This window comes from Oncorhynchus mykiss, chromosome 5 (genome assembly GCF_013265735.2).
Source record: "Oncorhynchus mykiss isolate Arlee chromosome 5, USDA_OmykA_1.1, whole genome shotgun sequence".
NCBI lineage: Eukaryota > Metazoa > Chordata > Actinopteri > Salmoniformes > Salmonidae > Oncorhynchus > Oncorhynchus mykiss.
This window is the reverse complement of record NC_048569.1, coordinates 37,981,244-38,004,206: the sequence shown is the minus strand read 5'-3', so window position 1 is coordinate 38,004,206 and position 22,963 is coordinate 37,981,244. Positions and strand designations below refer to the sequence as shown.

At 43.4% G+C, this 22,963-nt stretch overlaps 1 protein-coding gene across 2 annotated transcripts in view; it reads left to right on the top strand.

The window, feature by feature from the left end:
• The window catches only part of LOC110523760 (protein FAM222A-like), a 33,482-nt gene extending 14,233 nt beyond the window's left edge, over window positions 1–19,249 (top strand). For both annotated transcript variants that reach the window (XM_021602750.2, XM_021602751.2), the window contains exons 2-3: window positions 7,199–7,353; window positions 17,733–19,249. In XM_021602750.2, the coding sequence (XP_021458425.1) occupies window positions 7,199–7,353; window positions 17,733–19,126 (1,549 nt within the window). In that variant the 3' untranslated portion in view covers window positions 19,127–19,249. The remainder of the gene's footprint in view (window positions 1–7,198; window positions 7,354–17,732) is intronic.
• Window positions 19,250–22,963: the final 3,714 nt, after the last annotated feature.

Here is a 22,963-nt window from a genome sequence, read left to right as displayed (position 1 = left end):
CTCCAATACGGGATTGTGTCGAGGCACAGATCTGGGGAAGAGTACCAAAACAATTCTGCAGCATTGAAGGTCCCCAAGAACACAGTGGCCTCCATCATTTTTAAATGGAAGAAGCTTGGAACCACCAAGACTCTTCCTAGAGCTGGCTGCCCGGCCTGACTTAGCAATCGGGGGAGAAGGGCCTTGGTCAGGGAGGTGATCAAGATCCCGATGGTCACTCTGACAGAGCTCCAGAGTTCCTCTGTGAAGATGGGAAAACCTTCCAGAAGGACAACCATCTCTGCAGCACTCCACCAATAAGGCCTTTATGGTAGAGTGGCCAGATGGAAGCCACTCCTTAGTAAAAGGCATATGACAGTCCACTTGGAGTTTGCCTAAAGGACTCTTAGACCATGAGGAACAAGATTATTAGCCTGGTTCCTCTCTAGGTTTCTTCCTAGGTTTGGGCCTTTCTAGGGAGTTTTTCCTAGCCACCGTGCTTCTACACCTGCATTACTTGCTGTTTGGGGTTTTAGGCTGGGTTTCTGTACAGCACTTTGAGATATCAGCTGATGTACGAAGGGCTATATAAATACTTTTGATTTGATTTTGATTTGATTATCTTGTTTGAGGAAACCAATATTGAACTCTTTGGCTAACTGATTTGCCTAGTTAAAAAAAATGTATGTGATGGTTTCGTTTTTATTTATTTTAATAAAAGTCTTATTTTTGATTTGTCAGTCTGGGGTATTTGGTGTAGATTTTTTGTATTTACATTTTATTTAACTAGGCCATACAACTCCATGCACAAGGACTACTTTGAACAATTTACACAAAACATTTCACAAAAACACATTCACTAAAAGAACTGCGTAGATGCAATGTTTATAGCAGAATTACGGTAAAATCTCCCTCAGTTTTTTTTTAATGCGTTCACGTTTTCCCAAAGCTCTTAAATATCTGCTCCGAATTTAATATTCAAATGTCTTCGGAAAGAACGGGGTGTCAGCTATGACATGACACCTTGAGTTTGAAAAAAAAATTTGGTTATTGAACTACAGTAAGTGAAGTGGATTTACACTCGGTAACAGAATTACGGTAACGGAATTTGGTGCAGAATTATATATCATGGGTCCCTGATCTGTACTACACAGAAATTGTTCAGATTTGGACTGGTTGGTCCTGACTAACAAATTAGAATTTGTTTGGGGAAGGAACTCATTAGAATAATAGCCAGTATGTAAAATAATACCTAATTATGATCTTGCATATTTCTAACTTTGTGTACCTATTCAGCATACATCACCATGAAGAGAATGGCATTTATATCCATAATTCTACATTTCTGTGTAGTACAGATCAGGGACCCATGATATATAACTCTGCACCAAATTCCGTTACCGTAATTCTGTCACCGAGTGTAAATTCACGAACTCTGCCTGAAACTAATCCTGGACCTGCGGGAGTAGCGGATCCAAGACCCAGAGTACAAGGTGTTGTGACACGGCAGTGTGAGTGGCGTGGAACCTTTTATTTTTTTTTGTCTGTTGTAAACATGCTAGCTCGCTAACGTAATGTGCATCTTGCTAACTGCAACCTGAAACGATTTTAAGGTCTTGTGAAAGCAAAACATATTCTGTAGAATTATCACAAACACTTCCGGAAGCCGAACCAGGGTGCTGAATTTCACATGTGAAAACACCCTAAAGAACATAAGGTCAAAGCCATTGTTGAGTTCCTGCACCTAAAAAACAGTACCAGCGCTTTTTTTCAGTACAAGTCAAGCGCTGACCTCCTCCCATAGGGGTGTTTCACAAATGACAGCCAGCCACCAAGTCAACCCACTCTTCATCAGTCGCTAACTGACTCTCATACTGTTGATGGATGCAAAAATCAGGGAGGAAGCTAAGGAGGATACTCTCTTCTGCCAGGTTCCTAGATAAACAGCCAAGGCTTGACAATTGTCTGGTGTTTACATAAGCAAACCAATTTTGAGGAATATACCTGGCTCATAATGCTAACTGATGTGTTTACGGTCTGTCAAACAAACTATTAGGCTACGTCACTTTCACTGTGTGATTCTGAAAACTGACAATATTTTTGCCTGGTGTAAGACCTTTTCAGCCTGACAAATGATTTCAGTAAATCTAAGGCAAACTTTCTAGATAAGAGAGATCAGGTTTATGTGCCTTATCAATTGCTCTCTCAAGGGTAGGCTACTCTGAAGGATAGACTACATGTCCTTGGGGGACCATCTGGATCCAGTAAGAATATAAGAGGATCATTTTTAGACCTCTGTTCATTTAAACCATGACAGCCATCTAGCTCCCCATCACAACCCTTCTCCCTCTCAAAGTGACCTTGTTATCTCCCAATAAACAATCCTCTTTCTTCCCGAGCCCAGGACAAAAGGCAATAACTTGTAAAATGAGACATTTTATTTTCCAATGCCATTCCCGCAGACCCCCCCCCCCCCCCCCCCCCCCCCAAAAAGCCCTTAGCCCATCATTGATGGAGCGGCCAATTTGTCTGCCAAAACGTCCTTATCAGGGAAAACCTTGGGAGACAAAAGATGGAGTGCAGAGCCAGGGGTCTTATCAATGTGGCATACCCTCAGCGGACCTGCATCACGCCTGATAACGCCTCTTATCGCAGCCACTGGTGTCACCCCAAAGTGGCAAGGATTTACTGTCCTTGCCACTCAAACTTTGTCCCCTTTTTTTATTTTTTATTATTATTTATTTTTTATCCATCACTGTAGAGACCTTGCAGACAAAAATAATAGGGAGCATAAAGCTCCCAGGCGATTGGTTGGCAGAAGAAGAGGAGGAGCTGAGTAGATCTATGGGATGAAGCTGAGATTTTTAAGTCAAATCAGGAGCTGAGGTACATATTGGCTGGTGTTAAACTGCATGGTTCATTTGAGAAAAATCTGGTCAGCACTCAGCAGTTGTTTGAGGTTTTGTGAATGTCGGCAATGCTAACAAGAAAAAAATAAAGCAGGTGGGGAATTGGATAGATGACCATGACCATGCTTGAAATCCCAATTGGGTCATAGTCATAAGTAGAGCTGTGTCGATGAATCTATCATTGTACCTTGACAGTTGTCTTCTTGCTGGCAGATGGCTGCCTGATTGACAGTTTGTAGAGACTTCAGATATCCTGGGTTATAGTTACAGTTTTAACAATGTGAGCTGTTGAGTTTCATGTATTTGTATTTTTTTTAATGCATCTCATCTAAAGTAAGGAGAACTGATGGGGATATCACTGAGCGAGTAGGAGCTGGAAAAAAGGTCTGACGGGCAATGGAAGGAGCCCTTTATTTCAATGGCACTGGTACTCTCTGAACTCACTTTTTGATCTGTCTGTACTCTGTCCTTTTTAACAGGCTATTCTCTAATTGAGAATGCAAAAGTACTTTTAGAGCCCTAAAATAACTGTTTATTTTACTTTTACATTTTGATGGGACGAAAACAACATTCTGCCAGTTCCTTTTTCTAGCTTCCTTTTTAATTTAGCTTAAATAAAGCAGCGGCCTCTCTCTGTGAATAATGCCTGCCTTGATGCATTTTTAATCGGGAGGAAATTGGGAGAGTAATGGCAGTTATTCTGATACCCGTCTCTCTCATTTTTCGACAGTAAAGTAGTGGAGGCATTTCCCTGGAGATTTCTCTTTCTCTGTGCCTTTTCTCCTCAACCCTCTTTTGACAAATGCGTGGTAATGGAAGGGTTGTTGTGAAATTGGTATTCTTTTCAAAATGGAGTCTGACCATAGAGAGGCTTTTAGCTTGTCAGCTGTGTGTGATCAGATGAGAGAGCAAGAGAAAGAGGCTGTGCTGGGTGGTTTGAAGTGGGGCTGTCACATTGTGAGAGGAGAGGCAGGTGGGGGAGGAGGAGAGGACGAAAGGGTTGAGAGAGTTGGGGGGGGGGGGTCTCCAGGCACCTGACTAGAATGAAAGCCACTCTGTTCCTCCTTTCTTTTGGGGTGGAGGTAATCATGTTTCTGTAGCCAGTCACTGAGCTCTCTATCCTGTGGCTGACTCACTTAAGCTGGCCTGTGGACATTGAGGGAGAAATGAAAACAAGCCAAAGAATTGTAAAAGAAAAGAGGAAGACAGGGAGAATAAGGAAATGAAGCCGCTCTGAGACAGCTGTGTGCAAGACATTCACTTGAATTGAAACTTCAGGGGTGCTGTTTTTTTGGATAGAAGTAAAAGATTTGCTGACCATACAGTACTATTTAGATGTTGTTGCCGGTATATAGGCCTATGCACCTATCTATAGAGAGTAGAATATAGTACTCTGCTTAAGTCTAGTATTCAAAATGATAACTATAATAGTATTCAACTATGATAACTATAATAAGATACTGGGGTAAAACATTTCTTAATCATACACAAACACACCTACACTCCCCTTCCATATGTATTTAGACAATGAAGCTAAAATTGTACATTTGGCTAATATATTTCAGCATTTTAGATTTGATCAAATATTTCACCTTTTTATTTGAAGGTATTTTCATGTGTATCTGTTTTACCATTTGGAAATGATAGCACTTAATTCAACTAGTCCCCACCCCATGTGAATAAGTCATAGGTATTTGGACAAATTCACTATTAGTGCATCAAAGTAGTTAAAAGTTCAGTATTTGGTCCCATATCCCTTGCACACAATGACCCTCAAGCTTGTGTGGCGAGAATCTCGTTGGATGCATTTGCAGTTCTGTTTTTGCCCAATAGTAACTGAATGGTGAATGAAGACTGGGAGTAAGTTTCTTACTAAGTGAGTAGATAAGATGTTTCTGAACACTTCTAAGTTAACCCTGATAATGCCGTGATTGAGAAAAAAAAATTGGGACTGAATGAATCATGAATATTTATGAGTGAGATGCTGTTTAGAGGCTACACCTCTCACATTGACCAATAACGGGGGAGGTTAGCGTTTCTTTATGGGTATGATCACTGTGCCTCTGTAACCATCTCATCATTAGTCACGATTTTTATTCATGATTATCTATAATCATGGTAGCATCCACATAGATGTAAAAGTGTTCAGAACATCTTTCTTACTTACAATAAAAAATGACTACAAAATGGCACAATCCAGAACAACCAGAACAAACCGCATCCAAGCTTTGTAGTTACAAGCTTGATGTAGTCATTGACTGCAAGGAATATGAGACAAAATACAAACATTTGACTACTTTAATACACTAAGTAAATTTGTCCAGGCACGTAAGCTTTATTCTTCAAGCTCTATCAAGTTGATTGTTGACTTTATTTGTTTTATTAAACTAGGCAAGTCAGTTAAGAACCAATTCTTATTTACAATGACGACCTACCAGGGAACAGTAGGTTAACTGCCTTGTTCAGGGGCAGAACGACAGATTTTTACCATGTCAGCTCGGGGATTCGATCCAGCAACCTTTCGGTTGCTGGCCCTACGCTCTATCCACAATGCTAGCTAGTGCTAGAAGACAATTTTCAGGTCTTGGCATAGATTTAAGTAGATTGAAGTCAAAACCGTAACTAGGCCACTCAGGAACATTCAATATCATCTTGGTAAGCGACTCCAGTGTAGATTTGGCTTTAGGTTATATTCTGGCTGAAAGTTGAATTTGTCTCCCAGTGTCTGTTGGAAAGCTGACTGAACCAGCTTTTCTTCTAGGATTTTGCCTGTGCTTATGGCTGTGTTACATTTTTATTTATGTTTTTTACAAAAAAAACTCTAGTCCTTGCCAATGATAAGAATACTAATAGCATGATGCAGCCACCACCATTCCTGAAAATATGAAGTGGTACTCGGTGATGTGTTGGATTTGTCCCAAACAGTGCTTTGTATTTAGGACAAAAATGAACTTTCTTTGCCACATTTTCTACAGTTTCGCTTAAGTGCCTTGTTGCAAACAGCGTGTTTTGGATTTTTTTTCTTTCTTTTCACTCTGTCATTTAGGTGAGGAATTGTGTAGTAACTACAGTGTTGTTGATCCATCCTCAGTTTTCTGAAATCACAGCTATTCAACTCTGTAACTGTTTTAAAATCACCATTGTCCTCATGGTGAAATCCCTAAGCAGTTTCCTTCCCCTCCGGCAACTGAGTTAAGAAAGGACGCCTGTATCTTTGTAGTGACTGGGTGTATTGATTCACCATCCACAGTATAATGAATAACTTCACCATGCTCAAAGGGATATTCAGTGTCAGCTTTTTTTATTTGTCCACCTCCTCACTTGTCTTTGTGGTTGAATCTGTGCTTGAAATTCACTACTCGATTTGAGGGACCTTACAATTATTTGTATGTGTGGGATACAGTCATTCAAAAATCATTTAACCACTACTAATGAACACAAAATGAGTCCATGCAACTAATTATACACTTTGTGAAGCACATTTTTATTCCTGAACTTATTTAGGCTTGCCATAACAAAGGGCTTGAGTACTTAAGCCATTTTAATTCTTTTGGATTCATTTCTAAAATGTTCTACAAACAAAATTCCACTTTGACATTATGGGGTATTGTGTGTAGATCATGGACACTCTCAATGTAATACATTTGAAGTTCAGGCTGTAGGCTAACACAACAAAATGTGGGAAAAGTAAAGGGGTTTGAATACTTTCTGAATGCACTGTACATATGGAGGGGAGTGTATCCTTGTGTGTGCCGAAGCCATTTGGGCGAGAGGGCTGCTTTTGGCTTTTCACTCCTGATCTAAATCAGCATCAATTCATAGAGACATTCTAGACTTCCTGAACTCCAGGCTAGTGACTGGGTAAAGGATACAGCCGACAGCAACAACAGGCCTTGTAAATGCGCTGTGTTATTTGCAACAGAGTAAGATGGAGAGCAGAAAAGACCCATCATAGCATCTGAGCAGAGTGGGGGAAGTTGACTTGATGTTAAGTGATATTACATTCTTAGATGTGTAGCCTCTGTAGTTTGAAGGGGGGGTTGCTGAGTTAGAATATGGTGTTACAGACCCGAGTGGGATTTTTTTTTTTTTATAATTTAGGGCTTAAAAGGAAAGAGAGTGAGCACGGGAAACTCCTGAGGGGCAAAACATCCATCAGCATGGTAGCAGTTTGCTTTCAGGGCTTTGACTTAAGATTAGATAAAAGGTTTTGCATTCAGTTCAACTGCCAGCTGCTTATAATTTAATACATGAAAAAAAAAAGTCTAACTGGTGTGTTTTTTTTTCTTTTTTCTCTCGGTCTCTCTCAGGATCCCCCAAGGTCCGAGCGGCTGTAGATCCCAGAAAGCAGCAGCCATGTTAGCCTGCCTACAGAGACGGCAGCAGAACCTCTCATCTCAGCGTCTGGTCTGCACCCCCAAGATCCTGGATGCTCCGCAGCAGCAGCAGCCCAGCACACGACAAAGTGAGTCCCCGTGTCTCTGCTCTCAGCAGCGCAGGACAAATCAAATCAAATGTGTATTTGTCACATGCGCCAAATACAACAGGTTACCTTACAGTGAAATGCTTACTTACAAGCCCTTAACCAACAATGCTTTTAAAAAAAAGTGTTAAGTGAAAAATAGAAAATAAAAGTAAAAAATAATTAAAACAGCAGCAGTAAAATAACAATAGCGAGGCTGTATACAGGGGGTACCGGTACAGAGTCAATGTGTGGGGGCACTGGTTGAGGTAATTGTGGTAATATGTACAGCAGCAGTGTAAAAGAGGGGTCTGGGTAGCTCTTGGATTAGCTGTTCTTATGGCTTGGGGGTAGAAGCTGTTAAGAAGCCTTTTGGACCTCGACTTGGCGCTCCGCTACCGCTTGCCGTGTGGTAGCAGAGACCACAGTCTATGACTAGGGTGGCGGGAGTCTTTGACAATTTTTAGGGCCTTCCTCTGACACCACCTGGTATAGAGGTCCTGGATGGCAGGAAGCTTGGCCCCAGTGAAGTACTGGGCTGTACGCGCTACCCTCTGTAGTGCCTTGCGGTTAGAGGCTGAGCAGTTGCCATACCAGGCAGTGATGCAAACAGTCAGGATGCTCTCGATGGTGCAGCTGTAGAACCTTTTGAGGATCTGAAGACCCATGCCAAATCTTTTCAGTCTCATGAGGGGGAATAGGCTTTGTCGTGCCCTCTTCACGCTGTCTTAGTGTGTTTGGACCATGATAGTTTGTTGGTGATGTGTACACCAAGGAACTTGAAGCTCTCAACCTGTTCCACTACAACCCCGTCGATGAGAATGGGTGCGTGCTCGGTCCTCCTTTTCCTGTAGTCCACAATCATCTCCTTTTGACAACAGCCTCTGACTCTACATTTCACTACAGAGACCCATTTTGTTTCATTTGTGGCGCTGTGTTTGTATCTCTGTGTAGTGACAGTCAGATTACGCGAAAGAAAGCCCTGTATAAGATTTTTAGGGGGAAAGTAAAGTTTCACTTTACATACACAACTGTAGTTTAGTTCAGAGAAGTAGAGCGTTGCACCCGGGTAAACCAGACTCTCCTGTAGCAACCATTTGTACCACAGTGCCTCCATCTGATGGAGTTGATTGGCTTCAATTATGCCACTCGTCTCTCTGCTGCATCGGAGGTGTGGTGTTCTGCCTGCAGGGCTACGGAGCAGGAGACCACAGGGCTGTTCTGTGGTGAGGAAGGGCAAGTTCACCTTGGCCTATCTACCGCTGCCTGCCTGGCTGTCTGGCCTGCTGAAGAGAACCGTGCAGGGTTGATATCTCCCACTCAGATCTATGTGGATCCTCTGTGTCTTATCAACGGTAGTCATCTTGCACTCTTTCATTTCATTCTTAAGAGCACTGATCAATGATGGAGCAGAACGCTGTTATGTTGGCTGGCCCGGTTGTTGTTGCTGATGATGATGATTTGCCCTGCCAAGGGCATACTAGCACACAACCCCCCACCCACATACCTTCTCCTAGTCAGCCCTGAACTTTTGCCAATATAACTATTTTACACTTCTTACCTTATTATATGCCTCTTTCACACGTACTTGCACGCTCTGCCATTTTAACTCTAAACACAGTGATTACAGTTTATTATTCAGGTGTTTTCTGCTATTTATGCTGCTTTTTGCAGCATTATATGGCTGGAACACAGTCAAAGAAAACCCTGTTGTCATGGCCACTCTCGCTCTGAGACCTAAATGACATAGGGGAGAGGTGGGGTATGTTGAGGTGTTTTTTTACATTCAGCATCACTATGTCAAGGAAAATATATTATTTCTAACAAATACAGTACCAGTCAAAAGTTTGGACACCTATTCATTCAAGGGTTTTTGTTTAGTTTGACTATTTTCTACATTGTAGAATAATAGTGGAGACATCAAACTATGAAATAACACATATGGAATCATGTAATAACCAAAACATATTTGAGATTCTTCCAAGTAGCCACCCTTTGACTTGACAGCTTTGCACACTCTTGGCCTTCTCTCAACCAGCTTCATGAGGTAGGGCCCTTGGAATGCTTTTCCAACAGTTTTCTAGGAGTTCCCACAAATGCTGAGCACTTGTTGGCTGCTTTTCCTTTACTCTGCGATCCAACTCATCCGAACCATCTCAATTGGGTTGGGGTCGGGTGATTGTGGAGGCCAGGTCATCTGATGCAGCACTCCATCACTCTCTTTCTTGATCAAATAGCCCTTACACAGCCTGGAGGTTCAATTCAAGTGTGCCTTGAATTCTAAATAAATCACTGACAGTGTCACCAGCAAAGCACCATCACACCACCTCCTCCATGCTTCATGGTGGGAACCACACATGCGGAGATCATCTGTTCACCTACTCTGCGTTTCACAAAGACACGCGGTTGGAACCAAAAATCTCAAATTTGGACTCATCAGACCAAAGGACAGATTTCCACCAGTCTAATGTCCATTGCTCATGTTTCTTGGCCCAAACAAGTATATTTTTCTTATTGGTGCCCTTTAATAGTGGTTTCTTTGCAGCAATTTGACCATGAAGGCCTGATTCACGCAACAGTTGATATTGAGGTGTGTCTTTTACTTGAACTCTGGGACGCATTTATTTGGGCTGCAATTTCTGAGGCTTGTAACTCTAATGAACTTATCCTCTGCAGCAGAGATAACTCTGGGTCTTCCTTTCCTGTGGCATTCCTCATGAGAGCCAGTTTCATCATAGCGCTTGATGTTTTTTGCGACTGCACTTGAAGAAACTTTCAAAGTTCTTGAAATGTTCCTGTTTAAAGTAATGATGGACTGTCGTTTGTCTTTGCTTATTTGACCTGTTCTTGCCATAATATGGACTTGGTCTTTTACCAAATAGGGATATCCTCTGTATACCACCCCCACCTTGTCACAACACAGCTGATTGGCTCAAACACATTAAGGAAAGAAATAAATTCCACAAATGTACTTTTAACAAGGCACACCTGTTAATTGAAATGCATTCCAGCTAGTTGAGAGAATGCCAAGAGTGTGTCATCGAGGCAAAGGATGGCTACTTTGAAGAATCTCAAATATAAAATATATTTAGATTTTGTTTAACATTTTTTTGGGTTGCTACATATGTGTTGATACATGATTCCAATCTTTGCTGTATGCCTTCATTCAGACCTCTCTGCTCAATATCACTTACCCTTATTTCTGGAACAGGGCTTTCGTTTTGTTGTGCCAATTCGTAAGCAAGATTTCTGCATTTGAGGCTACTAGTCTGCTCTGTAACAATAAAAATTCACTGTTTTGAGTTCATATGCATGACACACAAAAATACTATGCATATTATACATAAAACTGACAATGTCATCCATTATCTGTATAGGGTATGGTGGCCATTGGCTCAACTTATCCTAAGGCAAATATTTAGACTATTATCCCACACAGCTTCAAGGATGCACTTTCATGCTAGGTTTAGGACCTCATATTGTAGCTTATAGAGACCCCAACTGATGTATAAAACAATCTACTTTGGGTTTAGATACAAGCATCATGAAAGCTATAACACACAAAATTAATTTGACTTTGTGAAAATCTGTTTACCACTTTTCCCCATGTCTTCCTTCATAGTCTCCACGAAATGACCTCTTCCTAAATATTTGGTCACATGATTCATTGTGTGTATTGTTTCCTACAAACAAAGGGTGGCTCAACTAACCCTTTGGCTCAACTTACCCCGCTCTCCCCTATGTAACATAAGCTAGAGATGACCTCATTCCCTAACCAATTGAGGATCTTCCTTTTGAACTTGGATCAAAGAAAATGCTTGCTCAAGCACATGTGTTAATCAGTTGATAAGTGATTGCAAGCCATGTTATCCATGTCATAAACAGAGGTTTCAAAAGACCGTGTTTATTATTCCCACTGCCAGTGCACATTATTATCACATTTAATGAGAGTATATGTTGTGGCACTTGTCGGCTGATGAAACCAGCACAGGGCATTCTGAGTTTACGTGTCATATTTCCATGATTCAATTCAGAGATAATGTTTAATCACTGTGTTTTATACTGCTCTGTCAGACTTCTGTGGAAGTTTTATGACATAAATTTATGGGAAACCGCATATCACGCCATGCCTATCCCCACATAGCTAGCGTAATAACATATTCCATTTTTTTATTCGTGATATAAATTGCCTATGGAAAATGCATAAATCGCCTGAGTGATTAACCTCTTGGCCGATGAGTAATTGTGTGGAGACTTTCAGACGAAATGCAAGCTGATGGATTTGTAATGTATATTGTATTTCTCGAGCTTCACTTCCCAGATTTGGGCCATGAAAACAAATCCTGTGTATCCCTCAGCTTTCCTTCACATTGAAACCTTCCACTAATGCTCTCTGGGAGACTAGCAGTCTCATATCCCCATGTCCCTCATCTCTCTCCCGGGGTGAAACACCCCTTTTTGTCTCTCATTATTAAATATTAATTGGGAATCAGTAGAGCACTTGTCTGCTAAATGCTGGAACAGAAGGACCTAGTTTGCCTCAGGCAGAACCACGGGCGCCTTTCACATCCTGTTTACCTGCAGGAATCATTCCTCCCTCCCGGAGCTGTGTGTGTGTGTGTGTGTCAGTGGCGTACTACAGCTAATTTCCTACAATTCTACACATTTTGCAATGAGGCTGAGAGGATGTTAGTTTTACAGCTTTTCTTTGTCACTGCTTCTGACGTGTTCATATGCTATCAGGGGGGGGGGGGGTGCGTCTGTGTGGAGCAGCATCCATCCGCCCCCTTCCCTCCAGCACTAACCTGACATTTCAAGCACATCCATATGAAACAAACTGCTCTACTGATTGGAGCCTGCTGGTTGGACTTGATTAGACCCAGAATAGTTCTCTAAAAGGTTTTTGAGTTTGTTTTTCCCATTGGGATTCTGTGTTGAAAGAGTGGTTTTCACACCGATTTTTGTTGAAAAGCTTTCGCAGAGGATTGAGGTTGCAGGTTTAGACATCCATTAGAATGGTTTGTCGGTCTGTGGTTTGGTTTCACAGAGGAATCCCTGACAATGACAACCCATCTCTTAAATATGAGGAAGTGTGACTGAGTGCGACGGTTTATGTGATGAAAGTTAATGAGTGCTCTGCTCTATTCTGCTCTTGGCCTGAACGGCAGATCAGAGCCGGGAATGCTTTTTCCCACGCTGCCGGCCTGTCTTTCCGGAGGGCTCTTTTAGAGCGGCGCACTGCTTTCCCCGGGGCTGCTGAGCAGAGTGGCACAGAGACAAATGGGGAGTGACACTCGCGTAAAGAGTTACCCGCCTGTGTCTCTTCAAGCACAAATAACTAAGTGTTCACCACTGAGGTTATTCTGTTCCACGACCAACACCCCTCATGAAGAGATTAGAGAGCGAGAGAGAGAAAGCGAGGGATGGGATGTTAATGGGTTGAATGAGTGCAGTTTCTCTTCATGTGTGTATGAGAGCGGGCGGCCTTATGTCCCACCCGGGACGAAGAGGACTAACTAATGAGAGCGAGGGAGCGGTAGACTGAATGGAGTGCTAGGCTCTGTGTGTGTGTGTGTATCAGTGCTTTGTCTTTCTCTCGTTCTGTGTCTTGGGGCTGATGAGCCTCTGGTTTGCCAGGGTCAGGAGCTCAGGAATAGTAACCTCGGTGGAGTTGAGTATGTAGGTCTGCACACAGAGGACTGGAACACAGGGGCTCTGTCCAGCCTCTCTACTCTCACTCCGGATCTATGTGAGGAGGCCTCCGCCTCGACCCAGCTAACCTCCTCAGACTCCATTAATATGAATGCATGTTAATATGGATACAGAGGTGAAGAGCGCTGCAGGCGCAGCATCTCAATACCTCTGCTTTATAAGGGCACCGACCTGTGCACAGCTAGACACCATTCAGATGCTCTACCGTAAGATCCAGACGGCGCCCGAGATCCCCACTCCCCTCATGGATATTGAATGCATGCATGAGGTTTCTGAGTTCATTTTCATTCACAGCAGTTACTGTATGCCTCGGTCAAATTGAAAGGAAAGTAAAGTAACCATGTGGAGCTGTATGGTGTATTGTACTGTATTGTACTGTATTGTGTGGGACGCGAGGCAGGTCCAGATAGTCGATACGAAGCGTCCTTGCACTGCCTGAGCAGCAGGGGGGGGTAGTCAATTACAGTGCCTTGGCGCTAGGAGCTGAATGGAGTCAGGGTCAATTAATTACATGGGCCCTAATGAGTGGGCTTATTAGGGCCAACTGTGCTCGTACCAGAGGTTGTCATGGCAACGCAGCGGCCTAGGTTTTTAATGTGTTAATCAGCCTAGTTGTCAAGGAGAGTCTGTTTGTGTAGGGCAGGTAGGTACGGTTAGTGTATAGTGGTGTTGATATTATTAATGTTTGGATCGCCATCGTGAAACACTGGTGTGTAACACACTCATTGTAAAACATTGTGTGTGTGTGTGTTTGCTGGTGATTTCTGAGAACTGCACTAATTAACCTCCGTGGGTGCTGCTGTGTGGCGCGTCCCCAGTGAGAATTATTCATTAATCATGTTTATCAAACAAACATTTTAATCTTACAGGCATTTAACACCAAATACCTTTCGCACAACCATGACTTTTGGGCTTCTTGCCCTGTTTATCAAATTTGTCTGCTAAGGATCTTTTTGTGATAGTTGCACAAGGACAATCACCAAGCATAGGACTACATTACTGGTTTTCGTGATCATTGTAATGGAGGGAGATGTAAAGGTCATTTTGTTCGGTTCCTTCTGTTGGTCTTGGTGTTTTGTGAGAACCAGAAGAGCAGCAGTTGTTTTCTGTGGAACTGGAAATTCAATGAGCCACTCCAAATGCAGTTTTTAGCCCTGGCTCAGGGGCTTGTTTTGCCTGTTAATCAGTGATTAACTCAAACCGCTCCAAAACAACGAGGTCTCCACTCTGATCTGTGGGGTATTGCATTAAGCTTGACCATGGGAAAAAAGATTAGCCAGCTTCCCGCGACTGAAAGCGTGGTGTGGGATTGTACGGAGGTGGATTCAGTGCAGGGTTACGGAAGACTGTGGCATGGTGAAGAGTACTTAACGCTGTACATCATCTCCCCAATCTGTTTGACATATTGTAAACCTTAACTATTAGGCCTACATACATTCATGCATGGAAATGTGTACACACACACACACACACACACACAAAAACTCCTCACATACAGATACACGGGATCAGGCTGCTGAAAATTGTTCATTTGATTTCCAGAATGTGCCTGTGGTTAATTCTGGATGGAGAAATTCTAGAGAAACTAGAGGAATAGACTCTGACATCAGACTAGACTGTAGCTCGCTCTCTGGCATAGCTTCTCTTCGGATCCTAAACACTGAGTTCACACTGAGGCAGTTCCTGGTGCACAGCAGCACAGCAATCCACATAATTCCAGGTTTCCACTTTCATTTGAACCACCCTAACTGCTGTGATATGCCATTCGTGCCACTGCCAATGGTATTCAATTGATAAGTGACTTTAATATTTGAGCGGGTGAGTTTCAAACCAGCCGAGGCCTGTGTGTTGCCACATGAGCCCGTTACTGTGGTGGCATGGCCACACTGCGTCTTTGTGCCGCTGACAGGGCTGTAATCTGTGGATTTATGGAGCGAGACGGCCTTTGAAGATGAGTTAGCATTCCGAGTGTTTTGAAGTGTTTACAGAAAACCAAGCCAATCTGGAGGGATCAGGGCAAAACATTGACTCCATACCAAACAAGGATGGCACCAACGGCACTCCGTGATTGGTTTCACAATATTTATCTCGCTGTGGTAATTGGGTGCGAGAGATGATTCGGAGCAGAATAGATCGCTCTTTGCGTGGTACAGTACTTCTGATTGATGCTGGTGTGTTGTGATGGAAGATGCCGATGGTGCCTTGAAGTGGGTTTCTGTAATTAACCAATAAGTCCTGTATATATGGTCCATGAAGCGGTGAATTGGGAGCATAAACTGTGTGCGGGGCTTCCTGTTCTTCCCAAGTATTATTTTATTAGCCCAGCACCTACATTTTGAAGGACGTGTGTATGGCCAATATACCACGGCTAAGTGCTGTTCTTCGCGTCGTGCCTGGATACAGCCCTTAGCCATGGTATATTGGCCATATGCCACAACCCCTGAGGTGCCTTATTGCCTTTATAAACTGGTTACCAACCTAAATAGAACAGTGAACAAGTATCTTTGCGTCATACCCGTGGTATATTTGCTGACATAGCCTAGCATCCAGGACCCAAACTACTGGGTTTATAATAGATATTATATCACTGAAGTAGGTCAACTCATTAACGTAGAGTAGATTAGTGCTTTCAGGTGAGCACGAAAGCACTAATCTGCTCTAGTTCTAACTGTCGAAGGGTCATGAACTCTCTCCCTGTTTTGACCAGAAGGCAGTTAAAGGCAGCTCATTCTTTATACACTCCTGGGTCCTTTGTTCAGTGTGACACACAGTATCAAAGCATTCTGCAACGGAAAAAATAACATCTCTGCTCATATTCGGACAAGTCCAGGCAGTAACTCCCCGTTTTTCAAAAAGTATTCTCCTTACTGAATTGGTTTTTCACCTTAATGAGAGACTTGATGCTCACGCAGGATCACAGGGTTGTTTCGACGTCTAGAGGTTGAATAGGCATCTGTTTAACACTCCCAGATGTCCTTGTTTTCTTTACCACTGGTGTATAGTGATACATAAATAACTAGTGTTTCTCTCTGTTGTATTTCTCTGTGGAATTCACTCCGGCTGCTGCTGGCACTGCTGCGGTTCTGTTCTGTTCTGTTCTGTTCCCTTGGCTCCACTGGGAGATGCTTGGATGGATAAAACACTCCACCTCTCCTCTTTCCTCCATTTTAAACACCCAATTGTATTTCCTTTTATGAGATGGATCTTGTAGATTGAATCATTTTCACAGTTGGAGGCTCATTGTGGGCCTGAAATGAAATTAACTCCCCAATCAATTCCGAACGGGCACAACAAGTGAGTTCTCCCTTGCACGGCTGAAGTGCCTCTTCAAATGGGTTTTGTTATTGAAAACGAAATGAAGTGTTTTGTTTTTCACGCTCCCTTTGTCGCCTCTCTCGGCCTTGTTCTGTGTGCTGTGGCAGTGATTTTCGCTGACGATAGAGTAGGTTCATTTCAGCACTTTTGGTTTTCATGTCAGGAATTCCATAAGTGTCGTTCAGAGGGGCGGTGGTAATTTCTGTCAGGTGATTTATTGCTTTTAAATGGAGCGCCTTTTGCGCGTCTCCTTTGTCGCTGTGAGCTAAGCAGCCATGAAATTGCCTGAATAATGGTGTTTTAAATCCAATCTTGGTTTGTCCCCTCAGCGTTCCCGTAGACCATTCAATAGCCTTCCCTGTGGAGATTGCTCTTTCTCAGTCTGTCCTGACTTCTCAGTTTAAGCTCCAGGCTTTTACATCGCAGGTAATACAGGTCTGTAAGAGGCTAGCTGAATTTTTACTTTACAGGTAGGCAGCCTTGGAAGATTTGAAAACGATCGTCATCTTCAAGTCACATTAGAGATGGTTGGATATAGGGCTACATGGTAGAACATGAGTGTTTCTTTTCAATCAGTGAAATTAGAAGATGTAATTACAAGGAATAAAAACATGATTCTCCTCATCATTTTTTTTCAAGGATATTGGCTGTCAGACTGTGAGAAACCACAACAGCTTTACATTTCTGTTTTCGATTGGCCAACAATATAAACGCATGAGCACAGCTGTAATTTCTTCCCTTCCAGTCCCATCCGCTCCAGCTTTTAACTCGGGTACATCTGACGGTAGTTTCATGGCCAAATGTCACCAAATGAATCCCACTTGAGCCGCTGCGACAAAATTGGCTTTCTCTCTCTCCCCCGCTGACTCCTGCTCCACTCCCTGATTTCCCAGGGTAATCCGATTCTGGGTTGAAATAAGTCCAAATTAATTTTATAAAGCACTGATCAAACAGTGCCGTAGGTGTTTCCCTCCCCCAAATGAGTTTATAAGAGATGCAGATGTCGACTGTTCATCTTCCTGGGGGGGGGGGGGGGGGGGGGGGGGGACTGGAGAGTGTGAAAAGGAAATGGAGGAGATATTACAATAAGTGTGTTTTTATTGGTCTATTTGTCTCAGCTCTGCTCCTTGGACATTGTGTTCTCTGTTCTGACATGCTTTTGTTTATTTGTTTGAATATTTATCACGAGGAGTGTTTTTGCAAAACAGCTTTTGTGGAAAGGTCAATCGATTGTTTTTATTTTAGTCCCAGCTGGCAAGTATCATCAAGCCTGCCCTTGTACTTTATAACCAGGCACATAGTGTGAGAGAACTCTTATGGAAGTATAACCATTTCTTTGTTTGTTTGTGTTGCAGGTGAGCTGGTCTCCATGAATGGCCCTCGGTATCCTTCCCCTGCAGAGCTGGATGCCTTTGCCCAGAAGACGGCCAGCAGCCCCCTGTCCATCAAGATCTTCCCATCCAACATCAGAGTGCCGCAGCACAAACAGCTGAACAGGACGGTCAACGGCCTGGACACCACATGCACCCAGCACTACAGTCCCTACTCAGGAGGCTACCAGGGCCTACTGGGTGTTGTAAAGGCCTCCGTCTCCGTGGTCAAAGGCGTACTGAAAAACTCTGAGGGCAAGAGGACTAAACATTCCCCCGCCCAAACTGCAGTGGCACCGTACAACCTTTTCTGTAACAACAGACACGGGCAGCAGAAGAGCTACCGCATAGGCTCCTGCAAGCCTCATGACGGGCCAAATGTGTCTGTACCCTCTAATATCATTGGGGCTGTGTCAGTCATTCCCACCCCGGTAGGGCAGACTCTGGCCCCTCAGCCGGATCTGGATGTCCAGAGCCTGCTGAGGCAGATGAACAGACACACCCACAGCCAGGCCCTGCAGCATGGGGGAGGGGCCCAGCCAAGCCCTTCCCTTCAGGCTGTGGCTGCTGTAGCCTGCTCGGATTCTGGCTTTACGCTGGGAGTAGCGCCCCAGAGCAGTCTGGCATATTCGGGGGCCGTGCTGCCCACCCAGAGTGCAGACATGGCCAAGGCTGGCTACCTGGACAGAGTGGATTATAGCACATGGCAGCACAAACAACAGCAGCAGCACTATCAACAGGGGGCGCTAAGGATATACAACAATGCTCGGATGGGCAGCGGGGGAGGTGCCGTGGTCAGCCGCTCTCCAGAGACTTGTCTCCCTTTGGCCTGCTCGGCACAGCTCTCCTATAGGCCTCATCCCCTCAGTGCAGGCACTAACGGGGCAGGAGCAGGGATAGGGCAGGACCGGGTTAGCTCCTCCCCTCTGAACTGTGCTGCCATGCATGGGGAGTTCTCTGTGGGCCAGTACTTCGCCCCTCCCTGGAACAGTGTTCTGGTCACTCCTGACAGCGACTGTTACAACCCTCAGGAGCTGGTGCCTGGCTCCTCTATTGTCCGGCCCAGAGACATGGGGCTCTCCCACCCTCATCCAAACCATCACCCCAACTGCCAGCTCCACCCCCACCCCCACCCTCACCCCCAGGCCTATGCCACAGACCAAAGCCTGGGCCTCTGTTTTGGGATGCCCAGCACCAGCCTGTGCCACGCCTCTGTGCTGAGCAGCAGCCTGCAGTCTCTGGAGTGCCTGATCAGTGAGATCCACCCACCCTGCATTAAGGAGCGCATGCTGGGACGGGGCTATGAGGCGGTGGGGATGCCCCAGCTACTGGACCACAACCTACAGCACACCCACATTCAGCTGCCTGTGTTCCGATAAGACGGGATATATCCACACAGGGCATACAGTGCCTTCGGAAAGTATTTAGACCCCTTGACTTTTTCCACATTTTGTTACGTTACAGCCTTATTCTAAAATAGATTTTTTTTAAATAGCAACATTTTTAAAAAATGTTTCCAAATGTATAAAACTTTTAAAACAGAAATATCTTATTTATCTAAGTATTCAGACCCTTTGGTATGAGACTTGAAATTGAGCTCAGGTGCATCCTGTTTCCATTGATCGTCCTTGATGTTTCTACAACTTGATTGTAGTATATTGTGGTAAATCCACCCGTGGTAAATTCAATTGATTTGGAAAGGCACACACCTGTACACCTGTACCTGAACCCGATGGTCACTCTGACAGAGCTCTAGAGTTCTTCTGTGGAGATGGGAAAACTTCCAGAAGGACAATCATCTCTGCAGCACTCCATCAGGCCTTTATGGTAGATTGGTTAGACGGAAGCCACTCCTCAGTAAAAGGTACATGACAGCCAGCTTGGAGTTTACCAAAATACACCTAAAGGACTCTCAGACCATGAGAAACAAGATTCTCTGGTCTGATGAAACCAAGATTGAACTCTTGAATACCAAGTGTCACGTTTGGAGGAAACCTGGCCCTATCCCAATAGTGAAGCATGGTGGTGGCAGCATCATGCGGTGGGGATGTTTTTCAGTGGCAGGGACTGGGAGACTGGACAGGAAAGAGGGAAAGATGAACTGAGCAAAGTACAGAGATCCTTGATGAAAACCTGCTCCAGAGCACACAGCCAAGACAATGCAGGAGTGGCTTCGGGACAAGTCTTTGAATGTCATGAGTGGCCCAGCCAGAGCCCGGACTTGAACCCGATCGAACATCTCTGGAGAGACCTGAAAATAGCTGTGCAGCGACGCTCCCCATCCAACCTGACAGAGCTTGAGAGGATCTGCAGAGAAGAATGGGAGAAACTCCCCAAATTCAGGTGTGCCAAGCTTTTAGCGTCATACCCAAGAAGACTCAAAGCTGTAATCGCTGCCAAAGGATGTGTGTCCAATGTGTTGGAGAAACACTGTACACCTGGCGACCGTGTCAGAGTGCATGCGCCCGTCCCGCCACAGGAGTTGTGAGAGCTCGATGGGACAAGGACATCCCTTCCTGCCAAACCCTCCCCTAACCCAGATGATTATGCAGGCTAATTGTGCGTTGCCTCATGGGTCTCCCGGTCTCGGCCAGCTGCGACAACCCTGTATCGAACCAGGATCTGTAGTAACGTAGCTAGCAGCAATGCAGTGCCATAGACCGCTGCGCCACTCGGGAGGCCCATTTGCTAAACATTATAAAGAGCTGTTTTTGCTTTGTCATTATGGGGTATTGTGTGTCGCTTGATGAGGGGGAAAAAAAAACAATTTTAATCAATTTTAGAATAAGGCTGTAACAACAATGTGGAAAAAGTCAAGGGGTCTGAATACTTTCTGAAAGCACTGTTTACTGTATAACAGAAAATATACTGTATAACAGGAAATATACTGTATAACAGGAACTCTATGGATGCAGCGTTTCATTTTGAAGCGACCACCTCAGAATGAGAAATGTACAGTACCTTTTTATTTAGTGTGTATGTGTGGGTTGTATTGGTAGAGGGCTATGTGGTTTGGATGTGACCAAGTGTTTTAAACCTTTTAAAGGGTAACGATAATCATGACCTAAAGGGTCATCTCATTTGACATCTTAATGTTTTCATTTCGGAGGGTTTGTTATCCAATCATATCAGTTCACATCTTCTGGAAGTTCCTCAGAAGATTGCATAGTGCTGTGCACTATGTCAGAATGGTGTTTTGGGGCTTATTTTCCCATCTGTCCATTGTTTAATTTTTAAACCATTTCAAAATGTTGTAAATTCAAGTATGGCGAAAAGGTGACGTGCAGGCAATCCTCCTATTGCCCTTTTACAAAGTGCCAAACTGGAACATTTTATACATAGGGGATACAAGGGCACAGCTCCAGGGCTCAAGACTGTCATGCTTTAACCCTTACACTTAATTGACCAATAAAGGTCACTGATTATAATGCACTGCTGTAAGAATGGAAAAGAATAGGTTAGACATGGGGAAAGGTGTCTGGGATCTGTTATTTTAAAATAAACACTTGAATATTTTTTGTTTGTTTGTAGTTTTGTTTGGCATAACCTGTGTTGGCTGCTAATGGAGCATAATGTATTTTATATAATGATTGACATTGTTTTTGTAAATTTTTTTGTCTGATCTTGTTTTTGTTAATTTTTTTTGGTCTGATCTTTGATTGATTACTGACTGTCTGTTACCAGGCTGTTGCTAGGCTGCATGTCACAGGCTAGATATCTGCAAGCCATCACCCTTAATGTTTGATCATTTAATTTATTGGCATGACAGATAATTATGTTTTACCCAAAACAACACAGACTTTGAGGACAGGATGTGCCATTTTGATCATCTAATTTGTTCACATCTTGCTATTTTCTTAGCTTTAGTTGACATTCATCCTTTAGGTCTGAATGACAAAAATACTACCTTAATCATCAGGAGTCCCTCAGAGTTCCCCGGTGACAGGAGAACTGTGAAAGTATGACAGGAGAACTGTGAAAGTATGACTATCAAATTCCATGGAAGACCATTTGATTTACAAATTAGTCGAGTTCACTGGATAGGTGTCCTGTTTTCACAATCACTGGAGAACAGGCATTCCTTATACAGTCACTGCTTTTCTGTCAATGTTTTCTTTCTAAAGATTAGATGTATTTATTTGATTAGTGGTTTATTTGATGGCCTGAGAAGTATGGCTAGATAAAGAATCTTTGTCAGCACTGTCTAATATAATTGCTTTTTATTTTCTTCAACCAGTTAGGATTTATGTTGGTTAACAACATACAGTGCCTTGCGAAAGTATTCGGCCCCCTTGAACTTTGCGACCTTTTGCCACATTTCAGGCTTCAAACATAAAGATATAAAACTGTCTTTTTTTGTGAAGAATCGACAACAAGTGGGACACAATCATGAAGTGGAACGGCATTTATTGGATATTTCAAACTTTTTTAACAAATCAAAAACTGAAAAATTGGGCGTGCAAAATTATTCAGCCCCCTTAAGTTAATACTTTGTAGCGCCACCTTTTGCTGCGATTACAGCTGTAAGTCGCTTGGGGTATGTCTATCAGTTTTGCACATCGAGAGACTGACATTTTTTCCCATTCCTCCTTGCAAAACAGCTCGAGCTCAGTGAGGTTGGATGGAGAGCATTTGTGAACAGCAGTTTTCAGTTATTTCCACAGATTCTCAATTGGATTCAGGTCTGGACTTTGACTTGGCCATTCTAACACCTGGACATGTTTATTTTTGAACCATTCCATTGTAGATTTTGCTTTATGTTTTGGATCATTGTCTTGTTTGAAGACAAATCTCCGTCCCAGTCTCAGGTCTTTTGCAGACTCCATCAGGTTTTCTTCCAGAATGGTCCTGTATTTGGCTCCATCCATCTTCCCATCAATTTTAACCATCTTCCCTGTCCCTGCTGAAGAAAAGCAGGCCCAAACCATGATGTTGCCACCACCATGTTTGACAGTGGGGATGGTGTGTTCAGCTGTGTTGCTTTTATGCCAAACATAACGTTTTGCATTGTTGCCAAAAAGTTTAATTTTGGTTTCATCTGACCAGAGCACCTTCTTCCACATGTTTGGTGTGTCTCCCAGGTGGCTTGTGGCAAACTTTAAACGACACTTTTTATGGATATCTTTAAGAAATGGCTTTCTTCTTGCCACTCTTCCATAAAGGCCAGATTTGTGCAATATACGACTGATTGTTGTCCTATGGACAGAGTCTCCCAC